Source organism: Pygocentrus nattereri, chromosome 2 (genome assembly GCF_015220715.1).
Source record: "Pygocentrus nattereri isolate fPygNat1 chromosome 2, fPygNat1.pri, whole genome shotgun sequence".
In the NCBI taxonomy this organism is placed as follows: Eukaryota; Metazoa; Chordata; class Actinopteri; order Characiformes; family Serrasalmidae; genus Pygocentrus; species Pygocentrus nattereri.
Window position 1 is genome coordinate 3884966 of NC_051212.1, and position 25000 is coordinate 3909965.

Consider the following 25000-nt stretch of genomic DNA (forward strand, 5'->3'; position numbering starts at 1 on the left):
CGTTTTTGCTCAGTAGCTCAGATCTACCACAGAAAAGATGGTTCTTCAGAGGTTCTTTAGTAAAGACAGTGGTTCTATGCGGAACCGTGAACACTCAGACCCACAACATGGGAATACAATAGCAGTTTGAAGCCAGACTGTTAGTTTATGACATTAGATGATATTATATATGTTTTTTGGAGATAAGCTGGTGGAAAGACATTTCTTTTTTCTAGACAAATAGACATCCAAACCATAAGAGCTAGGCTAGCACTTATTCTAGCTTATCATCAATAACATGAGACCTAATAGCATGCTAGGTAGCTAGCTCCAATCATTAGCTAGAAGAACATCAAATGAAGACATTATAAAGCGCCAGCTCGAGTTTTTGCTTCATTCTTCTGTAATTTCGCTGCTATGTATGTGTATTAAGGCATGCGGTTAGCACCATGCTAATTGGTGGGGTTTAAGCTTTATTATTTATTTAGGGCCAGTCGTGGGATGGAGGTTAGGGAACCAGCCTTGTGACCGGAAGGTTGCCGGTTCAATTCCCTCAGCTGAGAGTCCATGACCGAAGTGCCCTTGAGCAAGACACCTAACTGCCAGTTGCTCCCCAGGCGCCGTGGATAGGGCTGCCCACTGCTCCAGGCAAGTGTGCTCACTGCCCCTAGTCTGTGTGTTCACTAGTGTGCATGTATGTGGGTGTTTCACTGCACAGATGGGTTAAATGTGTTAAATTTAAATGGGTTAAAAGTCTAATTTCAGTTATTTGTTACTTTAGCCTTGTAGCTGCAGTGCTGGTGTCTTGGCTCGGTAAAAACACAAGGCACGTATTGGAAAAGGAGGGGAAACTGTGTAAGGTATATTTCCTGTGGCTTTAGACACTCACCGGGTATTCTGGGTTTGGATTTGATGGCCCGCTCACACTTCCTCTTGGCATTAAACAGCACATAAATCTGCTCTTCTTTAGTGAGGACGTCATCAGCCTCGACCTGCAGAGAAAAAGCAATGAAAGCACCTTTAAAATGAATTCTTTCCCTCTGTTGCCTTGACATTCTCTCCGTGAACGCTACTCCATCTGAGGAACTTTCAGGACTAGGAGGTTCGAGGCTGTTATTAAAAGAGAATGTAAAAAAAGATTAAACATACCAGAAACACTCAACAGAATGTCCTCGGTTATTAGACACGGGTCAGTTTGTATTGATCTGTTATTTGTTGAAATGGCACCATCAAGGCTGCTCTGGCAGCACATCCATAAAATCACACCCGTGAATGTGTGAACACTTCTGCACACAGGCTCTGAGGAGAGTGAGCATTGTGTGATGAAAGGGTGTCACCTTTGAGTGAGAGCCTGGACCGATACAGCGTGTAGTACAACGGATTCCATGGTTATGCTACAACCATTGAAATGGTACATGCGTTCCCATGGTTTTTCCACTGTTTTCATAGTTGTACTAAACCCATTTCATTGATAACACTACACCCATCTTCAGAGTTTCCATGGTAACATATCTGTTTTCATAGTCGCGCTATGCCACACTCATTTCATTTGTTACACCACATCCACTTTTAAATTCCAATTTCCATCATTAAGCCTCACTTCAACAGTTGTTTCAACCATTTCCATGTTTACATTGCAACCCTTTCCAGGTATATAATAACCTTTATAATAACCCCTATAACCTAATCCATGGTCATAGTACAATAGAGCCAATGGTCATTCTACAGTTAATTCCATGGTAATGCTACAACCATTGAAAGGGAACATGCATTTCTATGGTTTTACAATGTTTTCATAGTTGTACTACACCCATTTCCATGGCAATGCTACATCCATTGCCATGGTTACAGTACAGCCATTTCAATGGTTATAATACATCAATTTTGGTTAAGCTAAAACTATTTCAGTGGTTACGCTACACCCATTTTTAGATTATGCTACACCTATTTCAGTGATTAAGCTACATCCATTTCCATGAATACAGTACACCCATTTCAATGGTTATATTAAGTCTGTTGCCATGGTTATACTACACCCATTCTTGAAGTGACATCATTTCTTATTTTGAAGTTTAAAGAAGACGATACTGTACACTAAATCATCAGATTATTCGACTGAACTGCACCAGAGACATTATAAAGGAGGAGGAGACAGTCACTGGTTGAAACATAAATGGGAAAGCTAAAAAGTCTCAACATCAAACCTGTTTGCAAGGAAAGTCCTGCCCTTCAAGAAAAATAACCATTCAGCTTGCTGGCTACACCACAACGGGGGAAACCCCCCCCCCCACTTGTGGAGATCGGCACAAGCGGAGTAGATAGAACATTGAGCCAAACGCTATAAACTATTTAGGAGAGTTTTGTCAGATTTTATCTGTTAGAACCAAATCTGTGAACTTACCCAGAAGTTCTCCATCCTTCTGAGCCTTCAGCCAGCTGGGGGAAACTCAAATGACCACAGAGACTAGGTCTGTACTCAGAATATGAATCAGAATAGCAGAGTTTCTATACACACAAATAGCACGACCATCGCATGATCATGCAACAAGACAATAGTGAGAGAGGATTGGATGAACTAGAGTTATAGGTGGACGAGGGCCCCCAAGGTCGTTTACATTACATCCGGGTACATGGAGCCTAAACAACAGATAAGTGTTAGAACATTGCTGATCGGATATCATTGTCACTATGAGTTAGAACTAACTATATGGACGCAGCTGAGGCCTCTGTGTTAGACAGGTCCTAAGGTCTAGTCATGAACCCAGGATTGTGCATTGATCAGGAGTATGCACTGTATATATACAGTAGGATCTAAGAGTCCCCCCTTTAATTCCAGAATTAAGTTGAATCACAGAGTCAGTGCATGCGATTTCAAATGTGTTGAAACAGTAATCTGACCTTTTCTCTCCTTACTCAGAGAGACAGGAGTCTGGTCTTGTTTGACTGGAAATAACTGCCCGGCGGCGTGAACAGACTTTCCTATAAAGACTCTGACTGGTCAATGTGGTACCATAAGGGACTGTGTGCTCTGTACATAAGCAGACACTTAGTAAATCAGGCACGCGTGGCTAAAGATTAAAGACCGGCTCCCTTCAAACCTTCTGACGACAGGGTGACTGTGTTAGCCACGCAGTGGGCCGTTCACATTATCACTCGGATCGGTCAGTAATTATCTCCTGCGCTGCACTGAGAACGACTCTTTAATTTAGCTCACCAGAAACACTGCGGCGACGTCAGCTTCATTCACAGCCATCGTAACATCACCACCCCCCTTTTCTTTGCATCTGTATGCCTGTCAGTGCCATCCCCCAGAGCTTGTAGGGGTCAACAGAGGCTCGTGGGTAAACACTATCGATTTCAGATGGAGGTGTCCGTCCCAGCTGGAGCTTTTGTACTTGCGCTCAGCAGACTGGAAGGCTTTAAGCACGAATCAATCACAATGCTCTGCAGCTCACGCCCCCAAAACACATATTACTATACAAAACATACAAGAAGTGTTAATGTCCTCTCTTTATTTGAATGAAATACGTTGTAAATAGAGGAATTTCAAGCCTTTTATTTACTTTACGATTATGTTTCGACACCAGCTGTTTTGCATTCTGTGAAAATGTCAGAATAAACGAACCAATAAAACTCATACAAAATTACTTCATTATTTTTATTATATATATATATATATATATATATATATATATATATATATATATATATATATATATATATATAGAGTATTGTTCAAAGTAGGGACCTGAGGAAATGTTATTTTTCTATATTTAAAAAGCTGCTTATCTGGTCAGTGACTGTTTATTTGTGTAACGTGGCAGAATAACTCAGACGCTTGCGGTTAAAAAGAATGAGGCTTTAATATTCGAGTCAAAATCCAAAGTCATGGTCAAAAAACAGGCAGAGGTCAAATCCAGCAAAGGCAACAAACACAAAAAGATAAACATACCAAGGCGAACAAAGTCCAAAACCAGAAAAATCACGAAAGACTGCTCAGTAGCTCTAGAACAAGCAATACCTCACAAAGAACTAGACTAACAGCCTGGGCTTTATACTAAACTAATAATCTAAAAACAGGTGAAACCTGTTAGAACTCCGGTGACGGAGAGCGGTGATTGGAGCGAGATGGAAGGCTGAGAATCATGTGATCCCCCCGTGGCCTCTGGGAAAGGGAGTACCTAGAGACCTCTGAGCCTGAGGGATGCGTGACAATTTGCTCAGAGAACACACAAATATTACAATAAATACTAACAGTAATAAAATAATATGTAGTGATTTATGTGTGTCAGTGTGTTTGTTTAACCATTTCCAAACCTGGCAGCTCAGTATTCCGTCTAGGTTTCACCCGATACCTGCTTTATCTAATCAATATTATTCATTATTTTAAATCAGGTGATGGAACTGAACAAATCAATGTGACGGCTGGAGAGCAGTGAGGGTCAGGAACCAAACCTGATCTGCTAACCAGCTCACAACATACCAACATCTTCACTGCAAACAAAAATATTTCCTTGTGGCTTTGTACCATCTTAATGTTTATTTGCATTTATTCTAATACAGCGTGTTTAAGCAGAAAGACACTGGCTGCTGAGGTGAATGATTTTAAACAATGTGCTTAGGCTACTTATTAATATCATTTATTATTGTTAAGATTAAGTGAAAGTAACTGTACATGTAGTATATAATAATACATAATGGACTAATGAGGATACACAGTGGGGTCCAAAAGTCTGAGACCACATTTTCATTTAATCCTGGAAATAAACAACAGAACGTTTTACAATATTGGGAAAAAAATGTAAAACAAAGAAAAGCTATGAAGTTAAATGAGAAAGAACGTCTGAAGATCCTGCACTACTTCTAGATCACTGTTCAAACTGAATCCATCACACTGACCATGTTGAGGTCTTTCTACTAAAACTCTGATTGTTTCTAGTGTGGTCTCTTCCAGTGAAGCTGGATCTGACTCCTTACATTCCTAAAATTTAATTACACACTTATAGAATTTTTATACATAGAATGTTTAACTTTAACAGTGTTTGACTTTAACAGCGTTTAACTTTAACAGTGTTAGACTTTAACAGTGTTTGACTTTAACTGTGTTTAACTTTAACCGTGTTTAACTTTAACCGTGTTTAACTTTAATTGTGTTTAACTTTAACCCTGTTTGACTTTAATTGAGTTTGACTTTAACCGTGTTTAACTTTAACAGTGTTTAACTTTAACTGTGTTTAACTTTAACTGTGTTTAACTTTAACCTTGTTTGACTTTAACTGTGTTTAACTTTAACTGTGTTTAACTTTAACTGTGTTTAACTTTAACCGTGTTTGACTTTAATTGTGTTTAACTTTAACTGTGTTTAACTTTAACTGTGTTTAACTTTAACTGTGTTTAACTTTAACCGTGTTTGACTTTAATTGTGTTTTACTTTAACCGTGTTCATGCACCACAATGAGAATGAGCTGAGTCGAGAACAGCTCAGCCAGTTTGCACCGAAGTTCCTTTAGTTGCAGATTAATTTGCTTTAGTATGTAATAAGCCTGAGATTTTAAGTGGTTTATTTACTACTACAAAATAAATACATTTTAACTGGTCGCCTCGCACACCCATTTCCACCAGGTCCATCATTAAGTGAATGGAGAGAATAAGTTGAATTAGTTTGTCTTTTGAAAGACCTACATTTCTGCATTTCCATGGTTACACTGTATCTATTCTCATATGCTAGGCTCATTTCCATGGCTACACCCCACTTATTTCCATGGTTACAAGGCAGCCATTTCTATGGTTACGCCACACTCATTTACATGTTTACATCACACTCATTTACATGGTTATGCTACAACCCTTTTTTACGGTGACACTACAACCATTTCCACAGTAATTTCCATGGTTACATTACACCCGCTCCCATGGTTATTCAAAACCCATTTAATGGTTACGATATATCCATTTCCATTAATACAGCACATCCATTTCCATGGTTATACTAATCTGTGTTCATGGTTGTGGTCCAACCAATTTCATAGTGACTCTAAAGAAGAAGAGGGCACCGTACACTAGATCAGCAGATTACTGGACTGAACTGGACTCACTGACCAAGTCAGTGACAGTGCGTTTCCATGAGGACCGCATTGCTCCGTATGCAAGCAGACCTTTAGTAACTCAGGCATGCTTGGCTAAAGATTAAAGATTGGCTTCCTGTAAACCGTCTGAGGACAGTCAATGTGTTAGCCGCGCAGCGGGCTGTCCGCCTCATCACTCTGGGCGGTCAGTAATTATCTCCTGCACTGCAATGAGAACGACTCTTTAATGTAGCTCATCAGAAACACATGAGGCAGTAATTTGAACTGTTTCTCTATGGATATGAAATAATGAAGCTTTTTAATCACCAAAAAAGTTCACAAAGTTAAACGTAAATGTGGTTTTAAGAGCCCATATCCTACACTTTCTCACCTTACAGTGTTTCACTGAGGTTTGATTAGGACAGTCAATTGGTTTTGTCTCAAAAACATTCATAATGCATTTTACATGACCATAAGTGACTGGAACACCTGAATTCGATGATTTGGATGGGTGAGTGAATACTTTTGGAAATATTGTGTAAACACTGGAAAATACATGGCTTTAAATATTAGGAGTTACCTGTGAGCGTTTAAGAGCCCCCAGCATTGTTTTTGAATAAAAGAGTTTGACGTGGTACATAAACACTGATAAAGTTCAAAATTCACTCTCATAAATTAATTAAGCTACAAAAACAGCCTGTTTAGAATTCACTGTTCTTGTGATGTCATACATCCTATTCCGCCTACTGCAGTTTAGCCCCACCCAACCATGCAGAAGTTATAAGCAGTGAATCTTAAAGGCACAGTAACAAAAACAGCCTTTCAACTGTGACGGACTAAGAGAGGTGTATAAAGCCAAGCCCCTAGGCCTGCAGACTGCTTCTACAGACATTAGTGAAAGAATGGGTCGCTCTCCGGAGCTCAGTGAATTCCAGCGTGGTACTTTGATTGGACGAAACCTTACATCACCAAGCGCAATGCAAAGTGTGGAATGCAGTGGTGTAAAGCGCCGCCACTGGACTCTAGAGCAGTGGAGACGTGTTCTCTGGAGTGACCAATCACGCTTCTCTGTCTGGAAATCCAATGGATGAGTCTGGGTTTGGCGGTTGCCAGGAGACGGTACTTGTCCGACTGCATTGTGCCGAGTGTAAAGTTTGGTGGAGGGGGGATCATGGTGTGGGGGTGTTTTTCAGGAGTTGGGCTCGGCCCCTTAGTTCCAATGAAAGGAACTCTTAAAGCTTCAGCACCAAGGGATTTTGGACAATTTCACGCTCCCAAATTTGTGGGAACAGTTTGAGGACGGCCCCTTCCTGTTCCAGCACGACTGCACACCAGTTCACAAAGCAGGTCCATAAAGACATGGATGAGCCAGTTTGGTGTGGAAGAACTTGACTGGCCTGCACAGAGTACTGACCTCAACCCCATAGAACACCTTTGGGATGAATTAGAGCGGAGACTGTGAGCCAGGCCTTCTCGTTCAACATCAGTGTCTGACCTCACAAATGTGCTTCTGGAAGAACGGTCAAAAATTCCCATAAACACACTCCTAACCATTGTGGAAAGCCTTCACAGAAGAGTTGAAGCTGTTATAGCTGCAAAGGGTGGGCCGACATCATATTAAACCGTATAGATTAAGAATGGGATCTCACTCAAGTTCATATGCGTGAGAAGCCAGACAAGCGAATACTTTTGACAATGTAGTGAACATGAGCGTGGGGCGTATACTTTATGGAAACATCTGCATTCTAAAAGGACGGCTTGGTGCTAATAAGAGCACATTTCCTCACACAGTGCGAATGCTGATGAAATTATTGAAATATTTTCTCTTATTGGGCCAAAACTTACAGATTTCATCATTCAGGGCCACTTCATGATGATGACACTAACGCTGCTTTCCTGAGTAAATTAATATGGGAGGAATTACAATCTCTATAGTCCATCAGTGTTTCCAATCCAAAAAACGTGTTCAGAACAGCAGACGCCGTGACGGAGTTCTGCAGCGAGCCTGTTTTATTGCAGTGTTTCTACATTTAAGAGTAACTGACAAAGTGAACCACATATGTAAACTTAAACATGAGAGTATTTTTTATCTTTATAGAGATGTCTTAGCTGTAATCAGACAAATCTGATTTTATATATATATATATATATATATATATATATATATATATAGAGAGAGAGAGAGAGAGAGAGAGATACACACTGATCAGGCATAACATTCTGACCACTTTCTCGTTTCTAAGCTCATTGTCCATTTAATCAGGTTTTTAAACACCTCAGTGTCACTGCTGGACTGAGAATAGTCCACCAACCAAAAATATCCAGCCAGCAACATCCTGTGGGCAGCGTTCTGTGGGCAGCATCCTGTGGGCAGCATCCTGTGGGCAGCGTCCTGCGACCACTGATGAAGGACTAGAGGATGACCAACACAAACTGTGCAGCAGCAGATGAGCTGTCGTCTCTGACTTTACATCTACAAGTTGGACTGACAAGGTCAGAGTGTCTAATAGAGTGGACAGTGAGTGGACACAGTGTTTAAAAACTCCAGCAGCACTGCTGTGTCAGATCCACTCGCACCAGCACAACACACACTAACACACCACCAGTCTTACTGCAGCGCTGAGAATGACCCACCACCTAAATAGTACCTGTTTGTGAGGGTCCATGGGGGTCCTGACCACTGTGAGAAGACCACACAGCGCTGTGGGTCTGAACGGATGTGTAGCTGATCAAGAAGAACCTGACCACCCCAGAGTCCAGACCTCAGCAGCACTGAATGGGTTTGATTAGCTCAGAAAATCATCAACCAGCTTCTCAGACTGAGCTTTGGAGGCGTGTCTGCAGGTTCTTTGAGGAGCTGAAAGTGAGTCTCCTGAAGAGAACGGAGGCTGGAATAAAGGGAAAGAGGGACTCACTGACTGAGCACAGCTGATTGTGGACTTTTCTGGGTCATTTTCTGTTTATAAGAAATGAAACATGGTCTCTAACTTTTGCACAGTGCTGTACCTGAACCTCCGGACGTGGCTCTGTTTATGAAACGAATCAAAGGCATTAAAGTGCGAGAAAGTCGGCGGGAAGACAACACAACGTTCATCATATAGTGAGTTATGGAAGGAATTTGTGTTACAGATGTTACGAATATTCATTAAAACAAAACAAACATTAAAGTGGAAGACTCACAAATGAACGCATTAAATTATTTATTCCCGTTTGCTCATTAAGTTCATGTTCATCTTACAGGTCAGTCAGCACTGCGCTTTTGCCCACACGGTGACCGGTCAGCGCTTCGTTAACTCAGAAACGCAGCCTTTTTCTGGAGGAAACTGGCCAAAATGAAGGTAATGAATAGCCTCCCTTTTATTTCACAGCTGAGTGGCCCTCAGCCGGCATGAGCCGGGCCGCGTGTTTGGATATGAAAATGAGAACAGAGTTTCACAGCACAGTTTATAATTCATAATTTCCAGCGTTTCTCACAGAGGAAACATGGAGAAAACTGATAAGACCCTGAAAAGTCCTCTAAACTCTGAAATACATCACAGACAACAGCCCATTAAGGCTCAGTTTGACCGTAAAAACAAGACATTAAACTGTCATTCAGAGAGAAACAGCTGGACTGCTAGCTCAGATCAGCATTGAGTTTCAGATGAAGGGACAGAGATCAGGAGATGGAGCTCTAACTGGACAATAAAAGACCTTTAAAAGGCTTTTGGAGAAACATCTGATCCTCTATTACCCCCAAGACACACTGCTGGGAAGAGAGGAGGACGCTAACCACAAATGGCGCTCCAAAGACAACAAACAAACATAAAACGCTTTCAGGATAAAAAATATGAATTAAAATGTGAATCTTTCTGTTCATTTTTAATGCTGCTGTAAGTGTGGCTTTATCTATCAGTCTTTCTGTCTTCCCATCTACACTATCTATATATACTTACACTATATTTCCAAAAGTATTCGCTCGTCTGGCTTCACACGCGTATGAACTCGAGTGACGTCCCATTCTTAATCCATAGGGTTTAATATGATGTCGACCCACCCTTTGCAGCTATAACAGCTTCAGCTCTTCTGGGAAGGCTTTCCACAAGGGTTAGGAGTGTGTTTATGGGAATTTCTGACCGTTCTTCCAGAAGCACATTTGTGAGGTCAGACACTGATGTTGGACGAGAAGGCCTGGCTCACAGTCTCCACTCTAATTCATCCCAAAGGTGTTCTATGGGGTTGAGGTCAGGACTCTGTGCAGGCCAGTCAAGTTCTTCCACACCAAACTGCCTCATCCACGTCTTTATGGACCTGCTTTGTGCACTGGTGGGCAGTCGTGTTGGAACAGGAAGGGCCGTCCCCAAACTGTTCCCACAAAGTTGGGAGCATGAAATTGTCCAAAATCTCTTGGTGCTGAAGCTTTAAGAGTTCCTTTCACTGGAACTAAGGGGCCGAGCCCAACTCGTAAAAAACACCCCCACACCATGATCCCCCCTCCACCAAACTTTACACTTGGCACAGTGCAGTCGGACAAGTACCGTCTCCTGGCAACCGCCAAACCCAGACTCGTCCATCGGATTTCCAGATGGAGAAGCATGATTGGTCACTCCAGAGAACACGTCTCCACTGCTCTAGAGTCCAGTGGCGGCGCTTTATACCACTGCATTCCACGCTTTGCGTTGCGCTTGGTGATGTAAGGCTTGGATGCAGCTGCTCGGCCATGGAAACCCATTCCATGAAGCTCTCTACGCTGTTCTTGAGCTGATCTGAAGGCCACATGAAGTTTGGAGGTCTGTAGTGATTGACTCTGCAGAAAGTCGGTGACCTCATCGCACTATGCCCCTCAGCATCCGCTAACCGCTCTGTCATTTTACGTGGCCGACCACTTCGTGGCTGAGCTGCTGTCGTTCCCAATCGCTTCCACTTTGTTATAATCCCACTGACAGTGGACTGTGGAATATTTAGTAGTGAGGAAATTTCACGACTGGACTTGCTGCACAGGTGGCGTCCGATCACGGTACCACGCTGGAATTCACTGAGCTCCTGAGAGCGACCCATTCTTTCACTAATGTCTGTAGAAGCAGTCTGCAGGCCTAGGGGCTCGGCTTTATACACCTGTGGCCATGGAAGTGACTGGAACACCTGAACTCAATGATTTGGACGGCTGAGTGAAAACTTTTGGAAATATAGTGTATCTATATGCCTGTCTATCTGTCTATCTATCTGTCTTTCTCTCTCTGTCTATCTGCTTGTCTGTCATCCGTCTGTCTATCTATCTATCTACCCCTCTGTCTATCTCTCTCTCTGTCTGTTTGTCTTTAATCAATTTTTTCTTCATTTCTGTGTTTCTGTCTTTGTTTCTTCATTTCTTTCTTCCTTTTTTTGCCTTTTCTTCTTTCCTTCTTTATTCGTTTTTCTTCTCCTTATTTTCTTCTTTTTTTCCCTTCCTTTCTTTCTGTGCTTTCTGTCTTTCCTCTCCTCTATACAGGGCCTGGTATAGTGTAACATTTATCATGTAGTTGCTGTGGTAACAAAACCTCGTATTCCTGTAAAGTAACTTTTTCAGAAGAGGAACAAAACGTTACAATCGTTAATATAATTTACTGTAATGAGGGAATTTTGGATCATAGCTGGACTGTTCATCATGAAATATTCACACAACGTAAAGAGCGGCTGAAGACAAATGACACTGTAAAACTGTCCGGAGGTTCTGATACAGGCAGTGTCGATGTGCAAGAGCCTGTCTGTGTCAGAGTGAGTGTGATTGGTTGAGGTCGAGCCCACACACTTCATTTCTGGTGTCACTGCAATTTCGTCTGAAAACATCTTCACAGATCCATTTGAACAGCTTTCTTTGAGCGCCGGCCTGGACGGAGGGATTTCTCCACTGTGTAACACTAACCCTGCTTAAAAAGAGCCGCTCAGCTTCTGCTGCACGTCCCTGAACGGACTCAGGAGAGACAGCGGAGCCTGCAGAGCTTCATATGAACACAGCTAAAAACAACAACACACCCCCCCTAACAGAACATCTGAGTGTGGATTCATGTTCAAACACAGGTAGCCCTTTAACAAGCTGTGAGTCCAACAGTGGGCCTGATGTTCTGTTACACACTTCTTTAACCCAGGATTAGCTCCATTGGTTTGCATTGACGTCTGTGTAATTACTGAACAATGAGGCTTTGTATGAAATAAGCCTGGAATGTTAACGGGTTAAAGCTCTACAGAGGACGTCTGAACATCGACAGTGATCACGCAATGTCATGCAACATGTTCGCTAAACTAAAAGTCCTGCACTGCAGCTCAGACATAATCCAGGCTGATGTCTGTTGTTTTTAACAGCGCTAAGCAGGGCTGCACTCCAGACCTGGTTTACCTAAACACACTGTGGGTCAGATTTGGAGGGGAAACCGTGTCACAAAGGCCGCAGGTCTTAAAAAGATGCTTAAACATCAGGCGAAGCTCCAAAAGTCGGTATGCACATTTACACAGTTGAGCAAAGAATAAATAACTTTTCTCTCCTGATTTCACCGACTTTTCTTTTTTATCCTGTTTTGCAGTCGCTCTGCATCTGTAAATCAGCTCGTCACAAAACCCGTTTCCAACATTTTTAATATAAAATGATATTTTTAAGAGGTTTAAGTTAGACGTGTGTATAAAACAGATTCATGTTTACTTTTTATATCATAACTTTATACTACATTTATAAATGTATTAAAAAACATTTATAATGTATTTTGTTTAAAAAATTCATTTGACTGAGATTTTGGCTGCTGCTTTTATCAGGACTCTTATTTTACATTTTAACACTGTATTTTCAGCTCTGTTAAACTGCTTTTTTATCTTTTGACTGAATGGGTAAAAATTCCCACAGACACTCCAAAATGTAGAAACTGCCCAGAAGAGTGGAAGCTGTTACAGCGGCAAAGGGGAACCAACTCCTATTAACCATCCAACTATTAACGCCTATAGATTTTGCATATTATGTCCAACAAGCTCATATACGTGTGATGGCCACATACTTTTGGCCACATACAGTTGGCAGACACTCTTATGCAGAGCAACTTACAATTTGATTATTTTTACACAGGTAGGTGAAGGTGGTGTTGGGAGTCTTGCCCAAGGACTCTTATTGGTATAGTGTAGGGTGTTTGCCAAGGTGGGGATTGAACCCCAGTCTACAGTGTAGAAGACAGAGGTGTTACCCGCTACACTAACCAACCACATAGTGTATGTGCAGTATATTTGATCATAGGCAGCAATGATGGTGGGACATTGGGTTGTCGGCCCCCTCACAACTAAAGAGGGGTAGGGGACAGGGGGGCACCACCTCACCAATCCTAGCAAAAAGGTCTAGAAAAGCCACAGCAGTGAAACTGCAATTAATAACTGGATTTGGTTCTCTCCTCGCCACACATGGTTGCCAGATTTGTGATCTTCCCGCCAAATTGGGCTAGTTTGAAATTGAAGCCAAAATAGATTGAATACTTTCATACATAAATTGAAAGGTGTAAAATATAAAATGTACCGTCATTTTTGCACAGACCGCATTTTGTGTTTTGCCTTCTTTTCCCCAATTTGGGAAATTCAGTGAATAAACAGTGACTGTGTATTGCAATGTGCAGTAATGCGTTCGCTATAGTTTGTGCGTTATCTGTACTTTTTCCATTAAAAATGAATGAAGCGTACATTTGGCCAAGGGCACCCAAACTTTTGCACATGTCTGTGTTCTGAAATAGCTGCATTTATGGAGAAATATATGCAGTAGTGTTAATTATTAATGTTTGCATATGCATATGTCAAACGCTCGGGAATGTATCATAAACTCGACACCTTTTTTTTTAATATACGTGAGTGTATTTCCTCTGCGTATCCGATTACGAGTGTGTCTTTCTGAAATAGACCTATTCTGTCTTCACGCGGCGCTTCTGAGTGTTAAACTGGCATGCAAATGATTTATTTATTTTCTCAACCTAAATAAATAAACAAGCTTCAGCCCAGCTCGCTCTGCAGCACTCGTAACTGCATGAGTCAACACAGGAAGCCGTCGCTAGTTTTGACAGCCGCTCTTCTTCTCCGTCCACAGACGTTCCCCAATTAGCACCGAAGAATGGATCAGTTAAACCCCACCAGTCTCCTGATTGGGCGCTGATTACGACCTGCCTGCAGTGTGCCCTCCAGGTTTAGCTGAAGAGCTCCAGGTCGCTCTGTATGTATTGTGCCTTTGTGCCCAAAACAGCATTTCCACCGTTTATAATTGGACCTCAAATATCCGACCTCCGCAGAACCGCACCGTCTACTAGCGCAGCGCTCTGTCCATCAATATTTTCTCTTCTCTCAGGTATGAAGTGGGTATTTCGGGAACTGAAAGGGAGCACAGAGGGAAGACATTTACGGCTGCTCACAGCAAACAACCACAAATGGAACAACATTTGGCCACGAGCAAACACCACACAGATACAAACTCTGTTTGCCGAGCCAGACGGGCCAATATAGAATATTCCAGAGTCCGGTCCAAAGAGGCGAAGATAAATGACATCAAACTTAGCTCTGAACCGACGTGACGCTGCGCAGATGCTGGGCCGGTGACGAGTGAGTGACCACAGAATAATCTGGACAAAAAAAACAACTCAACATTTCAGCACAGCTGCTGGGAAACGACAGAGCGCCGCACTTGGCCTGCGATTACAGACGAGCTTGTAGGGCAAAGGAGTTTAGCAAGCAATCTGCTGCACGCAGTTGCCCTCTTATACCAAACGTTCCCAAATGTGGGGCCACAGGACACTGACGGTCCCCGGACTGCTTCTCTGCTGTCACTGCCCACTATAACTGACTGATACGCAAACCTGTCACCTTTTTATTGATATCCAAACGTTTTCACATGAGTTGTGTAGATTGGAAGAGTTGAGAACAGGTTCGTTTCTGTGGACTGTCCACTGAGAGCTGAACGACCACCGCTCCAACAGATGACATTGCAAAGGGCAATCACAGGGGTCCAAGCACATCACACCTTATGTAGTGGCTATAGGCCTGTATACTTTCAAAATACTTTCAAAAAGTAGGGAGGGCTGAAGTTCTGAGTACTGAGCACACTCTCCTCAATGTATTCAGTAATGTATTCCTGATATAAATGTATATCCTGTATTCCTATATAAATCTAAATATAGAGTACATATTGATTCATACTGCTCCTCACTTTATGTAATTGTTCTGTAAATGTTTTACGAAAAATTCACTTATTTAAAAGCAATTGCAGAATTCCCAACATTATTTTAGCTCTCTTTGCCTGCTTCATTCCACTGCCGCTCCCCTAATTCAATTCAATTCAATTCAAATTTATTGTCATTATACAACACAGGGTAGTACAGTATAACGAAAGACTTTCGGGCTACTTTTCCAGACCAGTGTTATAGGTGTACTGGACGTATAGACAGTTAGTGCACAGTCAGATACTCATGTAATCCCACTTTTCATCTCAATCACCCCGTAAAGGAGTTCAGGACTGCTGAGATTTAATAGCTGGCTCATCATATTGCGATTGATATCACTTGCTTGGACAAAAAAAAAAGTATAATTAGCAGCTGCTGCTGTTTTTGGCTATGCTAACATACTTTACTCCGTGTTTATAGATAACAGTGAGTCATACAGTGAGCCAGGAACCACATCACCAAGTCTATTCGAGATCCTGAACAGCTCCACACAGTTTGAGGTAGATGTTGTTTAGGCATGCAGTTAGCACCATGCTAATCAACATACATACACTTCCATTACTTGTTAGCTGCATTAGCTTCGTAGCTCCGGTGCTAAGTCTAAAGATACAAACCTCACGCAACAAACATGTCTTGTCCAAACGCCAAACACTTTTTTGGGGGCAGTCGTGGGCTGGAGGTCAGGGAACTGGCCCTGTGACTGGAAGGTTGCTGGTTTGATCCCCAGCACTGACAGTACATGACTGAGGTGTCCTTGAGCAAGACACCTAACCCCCAACTGCTCCCCAGGCACTGTGGATAGGGCTGCCCACTGCTCTGGGCAAGTGTGCTCACTGCCTCCTTGTGTGTGTATATGTGTTCACTAGTGTGTATGTGGTGTTTCACTTCATGGATGGGTTAAATGCGGAGGTGGAATTTCCCCGTTTGTGGGACTAATAAGGGTCTCTTAACTTCCAGTATTTATTTATTCATTTTGGCCAAGCTCCTCCACTGTAGTCGCTAAGCTGTATGAACTTTGACCTCTTGGGGGCAATAACAGTGCCATCTCTTGTTGATTGCGCCTTGGAAGCAGAGGTGCAGGGGCAAGTGAACAAAAGCATCATTCACAACAAAACGGCGCTTATCTAAAGTTAGCGGAAGCGTTTTCACCCTTAAGGGATTTGCTCCAGATCGAAGCAGTCAATTAAAAACTAGGCCACTTTTTGTCACGACAAGACGGCGTTGGCTTGATTTATGTTCACGGTCAGCTTTAATTAAGACGCCCTGTGGAAAGATGAAGGGGGGGACGTGTGCGGGTGTGTGTTGGGGGCCGGAGACGACTCATGCTAACGGCTGTTTCCTCAGGAGACTAACAAGCGCTCCTGTGTGCGAGTGTGACATGCTGGAGTCTAATTCAATTGGCTGCGTATGTCGTGGGCAGCAGGTCAGCCGAAGCCCAGACTAATAACGCGGTGCATGGTCTGACAGCTTGACCGAAACAGTACTGATTCTATCTACATCAGATCCCACTCGCCCTTTCACACCCAAACAGAATCGGCACGCTGGGTCGACAGCTGTTTCTGAAGCTACTCTGAGCTGAAGGTAAACTGAGTTTTACTGACATGGACATTATAATAAACATCAAGCAAAGACTGAATGAAAAAAATCTGAAATATCATAAAGCATGGCTTAGAAACTGCCAATCAGACCCATCTCAGGGTTGTGTGGGCGTGGCCTAATATTCTATGGAGCTGCTGTCAGTCCATCACTCCCAGCATGCCATCACTGAAGCAGAACAAAGCAACAGCGTGACTGACCACTCACTAAAAACACCCAGCTTTCATATGGAGAACCTTTCAAAAGGTTCTCATGCATGGTACTGTCAGTAGGCACTGGCTGGTTAAATGCAGAAACTAAACTGTGCTGCTGCACAGTTTGTGTTGGTCATCCTCTAGTCCTTCATCAGTGGTCACAGGACGCTACCCACAGGACGCTTTTGGCTGGATATTTTTGGTTGGTGGACTATTCTCAGTCCAGCAGTGACACTGAGGTGCTTAAAAACTCCAGCAGCACTGCTGTGTCTGATCCACTCTGACCAGCGCAACACACACTAACACACCACCACCACCACCACAGTGTTACTGCAGTGCTGAGAATGACCCACCACCCAAATAGTACCTGCTCTGTGAGGGTCCATGGGGGTCCTGACCACTGAAGAACAGGGTAACAGAGTATCAGAGAAACAGATGGACTACAGTCTGTACCTGTAGAACTACAGAGTGCAGCTATACAGTAAGTGGAGCTGATAAAGTGGACAGTGAGTGCAGAAACGAGGAGGTGGACTTAATAAAGTGGCTGATCGATGTGCAAACACATATATATATATAGAGCAATAACTGGCAACCTCATCCCAAATGTTATATATAAAGTGTGTTTCTGCATAAGATGCAAATAAACAAACAAATAAATAAATACATCTTGCGTTCTGCTCAGGATCTGCTTCTGTCTTTTAGTTTATTATTCCCTGCAGACTCTCCAGGTTCCTCTTATCAGTTTGACTTCCACTGTTTGCAGAACTTTCTGAGTCTCTCAGGATAAAGTGAATAAATGCAAATGCACAATGTACCAAACAGCAGCAGCGAGGAGGGTTTATCTCACACAGGGTTAAGCACTGAAGCTTCAGCTTCACAAAACCTGGCAAAGGCAGCCGCAGTAAACTCGCTGGACCTCGTTAAGTTATGCACATGCACAGGAAAGTGTGCCACAGTGGTGGGCAGTATGACGATATTTACCGTTTTTGTCAGGGATGCATCCACCAAAAGAAAAAAGGCGAGACGCAGATTAAATGAGACCAGAACGAAGCGTCAAAATCTACCACTGCACAAATCAGCAATCACTGAAATAAGAAGTGCTGATTAAAACACTGTTTGCTTGGTCAGAACAGTCGCATTTAACCAGTTTGATCAGCCACGTGTAAATATGAGGCAAAATAGTCCCCAAAGAAAACTGATTATTCCAGATTTTCCACTGTTTTCCATCATCAACATTCCATAAAAACTCAGAAGACTCGTGTAGGTTCTCTGGTGGTTCTGGGCAGTAAATAAAATGTCTATATCTGTGTTGTAGTCATGGCGACGTCTGGTTCCCATCACCACCACTGTAAAGATGTCGGAACCATTTCACATCAAACCCTCTGAATCTCTCTGATTACACCTCACACTGTGTTGAGCTGCTGGCTAGCAATGAGGGGCGAACAGGGAGGGGCGAGAAAAACTGTTCACACCTCTCCACAAAGACGGCCTTGCAGAGATAAAACGGACAACTTCCGCTTTTTCACATCAATCCTGTCCAGCTGAAACAAGAAACACACAGCGGTAAATCACCATAACAACCCTCTTATACATGGTGACGTCAGGACGCGTAAATCAGGCGCATGATAAAATGCTCAGCTCGACTGAGGGACCTCGGAAACAGGCAGCTATCACATTTTATGGGTGCTGTAAAGACTCTGACTCTGGGCTTGTTTATGAGATTTCAGTTTCAGTTTCTGTTTCTACATGAATTCAAATTAGAGACTCACTAATGTCAAAACATTAGCACTGCTAGAATCTGAGAATTAGTAATATGAACTAGTTTGATCCCTGGTGATGCTACAGCCGCCCCGAGCTGGGAGTCCCAGAGAGCACAATTGGCCTCGCTCTCTCTGGGTGGGTAGGACGGCCACACCCGACGCGATGCTAGTCAGCGCAGGCGTCTGTTAGATGACGTAACAGATCTGGCAGTTGGCGCTTTCCTCCGAGCACGTTCAGCTGTCCAGTGATGTTGCGTCAGCGACAGTTCGGAAAGATGTGACGGCGCTTCACAAGACCAGGAGGAAGCCTGTGCTGCCTTTGCCTTCTTAGCGCTGGGGCATTGTGTGACTGAGGGAGACCTGATTAGAACCATTTGGCCAACTGTGTTTTGCAAACTGTGGAATTAGACCTCCACATTTAACCCATCCATGCAGTGAAGCAGCACATACACACTAGCGAGCACACTTGCCCGGAGCAGTGGGCTGCCCTAACCATGGTGCCCGGGGAGCAATTGGGGGTTAGGTGTCTTGCTCAAGGGCACTTCAGTCATGGACTATCAGCTGAGGGTATTGAACTGACGACCTTCCGATCTCAGGGCTGGTTTCCTAACCTCCCTAACCCCATTAGTGGGTGGAACTGGAGACGACTAAATTGGGGAGAAAATTGAAAAATAAATAAGGAAAGAAATAAAAATAATATAAACCAGTGTAATTTATATTAAGATTACTTGATAATCTAATCACTACCAACTGTCACCAAACATCCACACATAATTACAGCCACACATCAAAAAGTCTGACTAAAATACGCTAAATACACTCAGCCAGTCCAGCCACGTCTCAGCAGCTCATTCCCGTATTAAAGTAATCCGCTATTAATCTCCCCACAATTCATTCCTCATCCTTCATCTTTCACTTTAAAACAAGCCACAAACGCGGCAGCTGATCAGGCAGCTAATAGCTCGTTAAACGGCCTAACGGGCGCTTCGGAGTCCTCTAGCTGAGCGGAGACACCCATTAAGCCATGCATTAAAATAGATGAAATGGCAGTGCTTCACATGCATGATATAATACAACGCTTTCCAGCAGCTCAGACGTCCAGTGATTATGCGTTAGCATGTGTGCGCTTTTCCGCTTTGCCGTCTGGTTTACGTCTGGCCTGGACTTACAGCGGTTATGCTAATTCAAGTGTTTGATTCCACTTGTAAAAGTGACAAATCCAAAGAATAAATATAAATCCACTTCACAGTAGTAGCCCAGCCCCGCGGGCCAAGCACTGCTGTGGTCCATTTCAGTGCTGTCTGTGAATATAATTTACTAGCCACCTCAAAGCTAAGCTAAACTGCACCGCAGCAGGAGGCCAGTGTCTTCTGCTAGTTAGCGTTAGCGGCGCAGCACAGCCGGGCGGAATTCTCTGCATTTTCACAACATTGCATTCATTTTTCATGCAGAAAACTGGCAGAGTTGAGGTTTGACGCTGCACAAAAGACGCTGCACATTCCAAAAGATGGAAAGAAGATCAATTCAGTGTTTAAACTGGTTCCTATCAAAATCAGTCGAATGCTGAGAGAGTCAAAGATGTCCTAGTTTAAAAAACAACAACATTTGAACGGAACAGCTGCTAATGTGCTAACGCTACAACCCCGTTGCTCAGAGTTCAGAAGCTGTGCAAAATGTAAATAATAACAAGATTGCAATGAATCATTTAAACCCTGGATTCAATTAACAACACTACAGACAACATATCAGATCTTAAAGCTGAGAAATGTTGTTTTTTGAAAAATCTACGTCTGTTTTGAAACTGATGCCAGGAACATGTTGAGAAAAGTTCTACATCACTCTGTCAGCGCTGAGGAACTGAGGAGACACTGCTGTAGATTTGAAAGTGAAATGTTTCCCTGGTCTTTCTTGATGAAGGATAGGACCATATAGGATTATGCTCAACAGTTCAGGGGTGTTGCTGAGCCACTGCAGTGATTTCCACCCCATATGGATGAAATACATGGACGTATATCTGAAATGGGTGATTCTCCATGTGGAGGAGAAACCATGTCACAAAGGTCGCAGGGCTTAAAAAGATGCTTAAACTATTTGTCACAGCTTCCTTTAAAAAATATAAAAATCAGAGAAATCATGAGGGAAAATTGTGCAGTCTTAGATTGTGTAAATGTACATACCAAAACAGGATAAATGTATATACTAAAACTATATATTCAGATTCCTTTACTGATCCCAGAGGGAAATTGCAGATACCAAATTTGCACACCAAAACTGGATAACTGCACATATTAAAACTATATAAATGTACATAAAAAAACTGTATAAATATACATACTAAAACTATATAAATGTACATACTAAAACTGTATAAATGCACACATTAAAACTATATAAATGTACATACTAAAACTGTATAAATTGACATATTAAAACTATATAAATGTACATAAAAAACTGTATAAATATACATATTAAAACTATAGAAATGCACATATTAAAACTATATAAATGTACATACTAAAACTGTATAAATTGACATATTAAAACTATATAAATGTACATAAAACACTGTATAAATATACATATTAAAACTATAGAAATGTATATACTAAAACTATACAAATGTACATAATAAAACTATATAAATGTATATACTAAAACTGTATAAATGCACATAGTAAAACTATTAAATGTACATACTAAAACTGTATAAATTGACATATTAAAACTATATAAATGTACATAAAAACTGTATAAATATACATATTAAAACTATAGAAATGTATATACTAAAACTATACAAATGTACATACTAAAACTATATAAATGTATATACTAAAACTGTATAAATGCACATATTAAAACTATATAAATCTACATACTAAAACTATATAAATGTACCTACTAAAACTATAAAAATGTACATACTAAAACTGTATAAATGTACATACTAAACCTGTGTAAATGTACATACTGAACCTGTATAAATGTACATATTAAAACTATATAAATGTACATACTAAACCCTTATAAATGTACATATTAAAACTATATAAATGTACTTACTAAACCTGTATAAATGTACATATTAAAACTATATAAATGTACATACTAAACCCATATAAATGTACATATTAAAACTATATAAATGTACATACTAAACCTTTATAAATGTACATACTAAACCTGTATAAATGTACATACTGAACCTGTGTAAATGTACATATTAAAACTATATAAATGTACATACTAAACCTTTATAAATGTACATACTAAACCTGTATAAATGTACATACAAAACCTGTATAAATGTACATACTAAACCTTTATAAATGTACATACTAAACCTGTATAAATATACATATTATAACTATATAAATGTACATACTAAACCTGTATAAATGTACATACTGAACCTTTATAAATGTACATACTAAACCTGTATAAATGTACATACTAAACCTGTATAAATGTACATACTAAACCTTTATATATGTACATATTAAAACTATATAAATCTACATACTAAACCTGTATAAATGTACCTACTAAAACTATAAAAATGTACATACTAAAACTGTATAAATGTACATATTAAAACTATATAAATGTACATATTAAACCCTTATAAATGTACATATTAAAACTATATAAATGTACATACTAAACCTTTATATATGTACATATTAAAACTATATAAATGTACATACTAAACCTGTATAAATGTACATATTAAAACTATATAAATGTACATACTAAACCTGTATAAATGTACATACTACACCTTTATAAATGTACATACTAAACCTGTATAAATGTACATATTAAAACTATATAAATGTACATACTAAACCTGTATAAATGTACATACTAAACCTGTATAAATGTACATACTAAACCTGTATAAATGTACATATTAAAACTATATAAATGTACATACTAAACTTGTATAAATGTACATACTAAACCTTTATAAATGTACATATTAAAACTATATAAATGTACATACTAAACCTGTATAAATGTACATACTAAACCCTTATAAATGTACATATTAAAACTATATAAATGTACATACTGAACCTTTATAAATGTACATACTAAACGTTTATAAATGTACATACTAAACCTGTATAAATGTACATACTGAACCTTTATATATGTACATATTAAAACTATATAAATGTACATACTAAAACTGTATAAATGTACATACTAAACCCTTATAAATGTACATATTAAAACTATATAAATGTACATACTAAACCTGTATAACTGTACATACTAAACCTGTATAAATGTACATACTAAACCTTTATAAATGTACATACTAAACCTGTATAAATGTACATATTAAAACTATATAAATGTACATACTAAACCTGTATAAATGTACATACTAAACCTGTATAAATGTACATACTAAACCTGTATAAATGTACATATTAAAACTATATAAATGTACATACTAAACTTGTATAAATGTACATACTAAACCTTTATAAATGTACATATTAAAACTATATAAATGTACATACTAAACCTGTATAAATGTACATACTAAACCCTTATAAATGTACATATTAAAACTATATAAATGTACATACTGAACCTTTATAAATGTACATACTAAACGTTTATAAATGTACATACTAAACCTGTATAAATGTACATACTGAACCTTTATATATGTACATATTAAAACTATATAAATGTACATACTAAAACTGTATAAATGTACATACTAAACCCTTATAAATGTACATATTAAAACTATATAAATGTACATACTAAACCTGTATAACTGTACATACTAAACCTGTATAAATGTACATATTAAAACTATTTAAATGTACATACTAAACCTGTATAAATGTACATACTAAACCTGTATAAATGTACATATTAAAACTATATAAATGTACATACTAAACCTTTATAAATGTACATACTAAACCTGTATAAATGTACATACTAAACCTTTATATATGTACATATTAAAACTATATAAATGTACATACTGAACCTGTATAAATGTACATATTAAAACTATATAAATGTACCTACTAAACCTGTATAAATGTACATACTAAACCTTTATAAATGTACATACTAAACCTGTATAAATCTACATACTAAAACAGCAGAATAAAAGCCTAAAAATGTCACCTGAGTGATTTACCCCCTTCACATGTACAAGTTTCAGTCAGAAGTCGCGTCAAACACAGACCTAGAAATTCTAGCCTCTACAGTCAAACAGTGCCTCATTTATCAAGTGTGGGTTAGTCTGAATCCCTAATGACTGTTTCTTAGCTGTATTTTGCTCGGTTAGGCTGCAGGATCCAGTATTTACACTCCTACGTAGTGCACTATGTAGGGAGCAGGGAGTCGAAGGTGGTTTTACTCTGCTTCGCATTGTGCCTAAGAACACCCTTCCCTGTGGTAAAATCAGAGCAACCCATGGCCTCTCGTAGCTTATTGCTTTAGTAACTGAACCGATTTCTCGTCTTAATTTCTACATTAAGAACTGACCACTAGGGGGTGCTGCTCACATCTCTGCATCCCCTAATTGCTGTAATTCTATTCAGTTGCTGTTTATTCTCGACTTTTTAAACGGATCTTTTGACAGAGTGCGCTGTTCGCCTCACAGCCCCTACTGACCGGGCTGACCGGGTCAGAACTTTGCCTGGTCACTGTGGCTAAAAGCGAGCTGGACCCGGTTTCTGTTTTCCTGGCAGTGATGTGTGCGGAGGTTGTGGTGGTTCTTTTCTTCTGTCCTTTTGTTGAAAGAAAGTGCAGATATGTCCTGAGTGGGCTCTGTGGTGATGTTCTGGACAGAGGTGTTCTGAGGGGTTTAACCCTTGAGGGCATCTTCTTGATCTTGTTAAACTCTCCTTTAAAGGCTCTTCATATAACACGATCCATCCATTGAAATGAATCAAATTTCAGCAGAACGATTCGTTCATCATTAGTATTTAGAGCTGTTACAAGTCAATTTTACTGCCGTTGAAAAATCTACATGAAGTTTAAACTGTGTCAAAAAATCAGAAACAGTGGATTAAACCGTTTCCAGAAAAAAATATTTCTGAGTTTAATGTTTTATATTTTAAGTTAAGTGACACTTTTTTAATCCCACAAATGGGGAAATTCCACCTCCGTGAAGTGAAACATCACAGACACACTAGTTAATACACATACACACTAGGGGGCAGTGAGCACAC

General features: G+C 40.3%; 1 protein-coding gene across 2 annotated transcripts in view; it reads right to left on the reverse strand.

Moving 5' to 3' along the window:
• The window catches only part of pth1r (parathyroid hormone 1 receptor), a 138396-nt gene that overhangs the window by 58537 nt on the left and 54859 nt on the right, over positions 1–25000 (reverse strand). For both annotated transcript variants that reach the window (XR_001859120.2, XM_017723825.2), the window contains exon 2: positions 869–971. Coding sequence is in view for 1 of the 2 variants with exons in the window: in XM_017723825.2 (XP_017579314.1) it covers positions 869–971 (103 nt within the window). In the remaining variant the exon portion in view is untranslated. The remainder of the gene's footprint in view (positions 1–868; positions 972–25000) is intronic.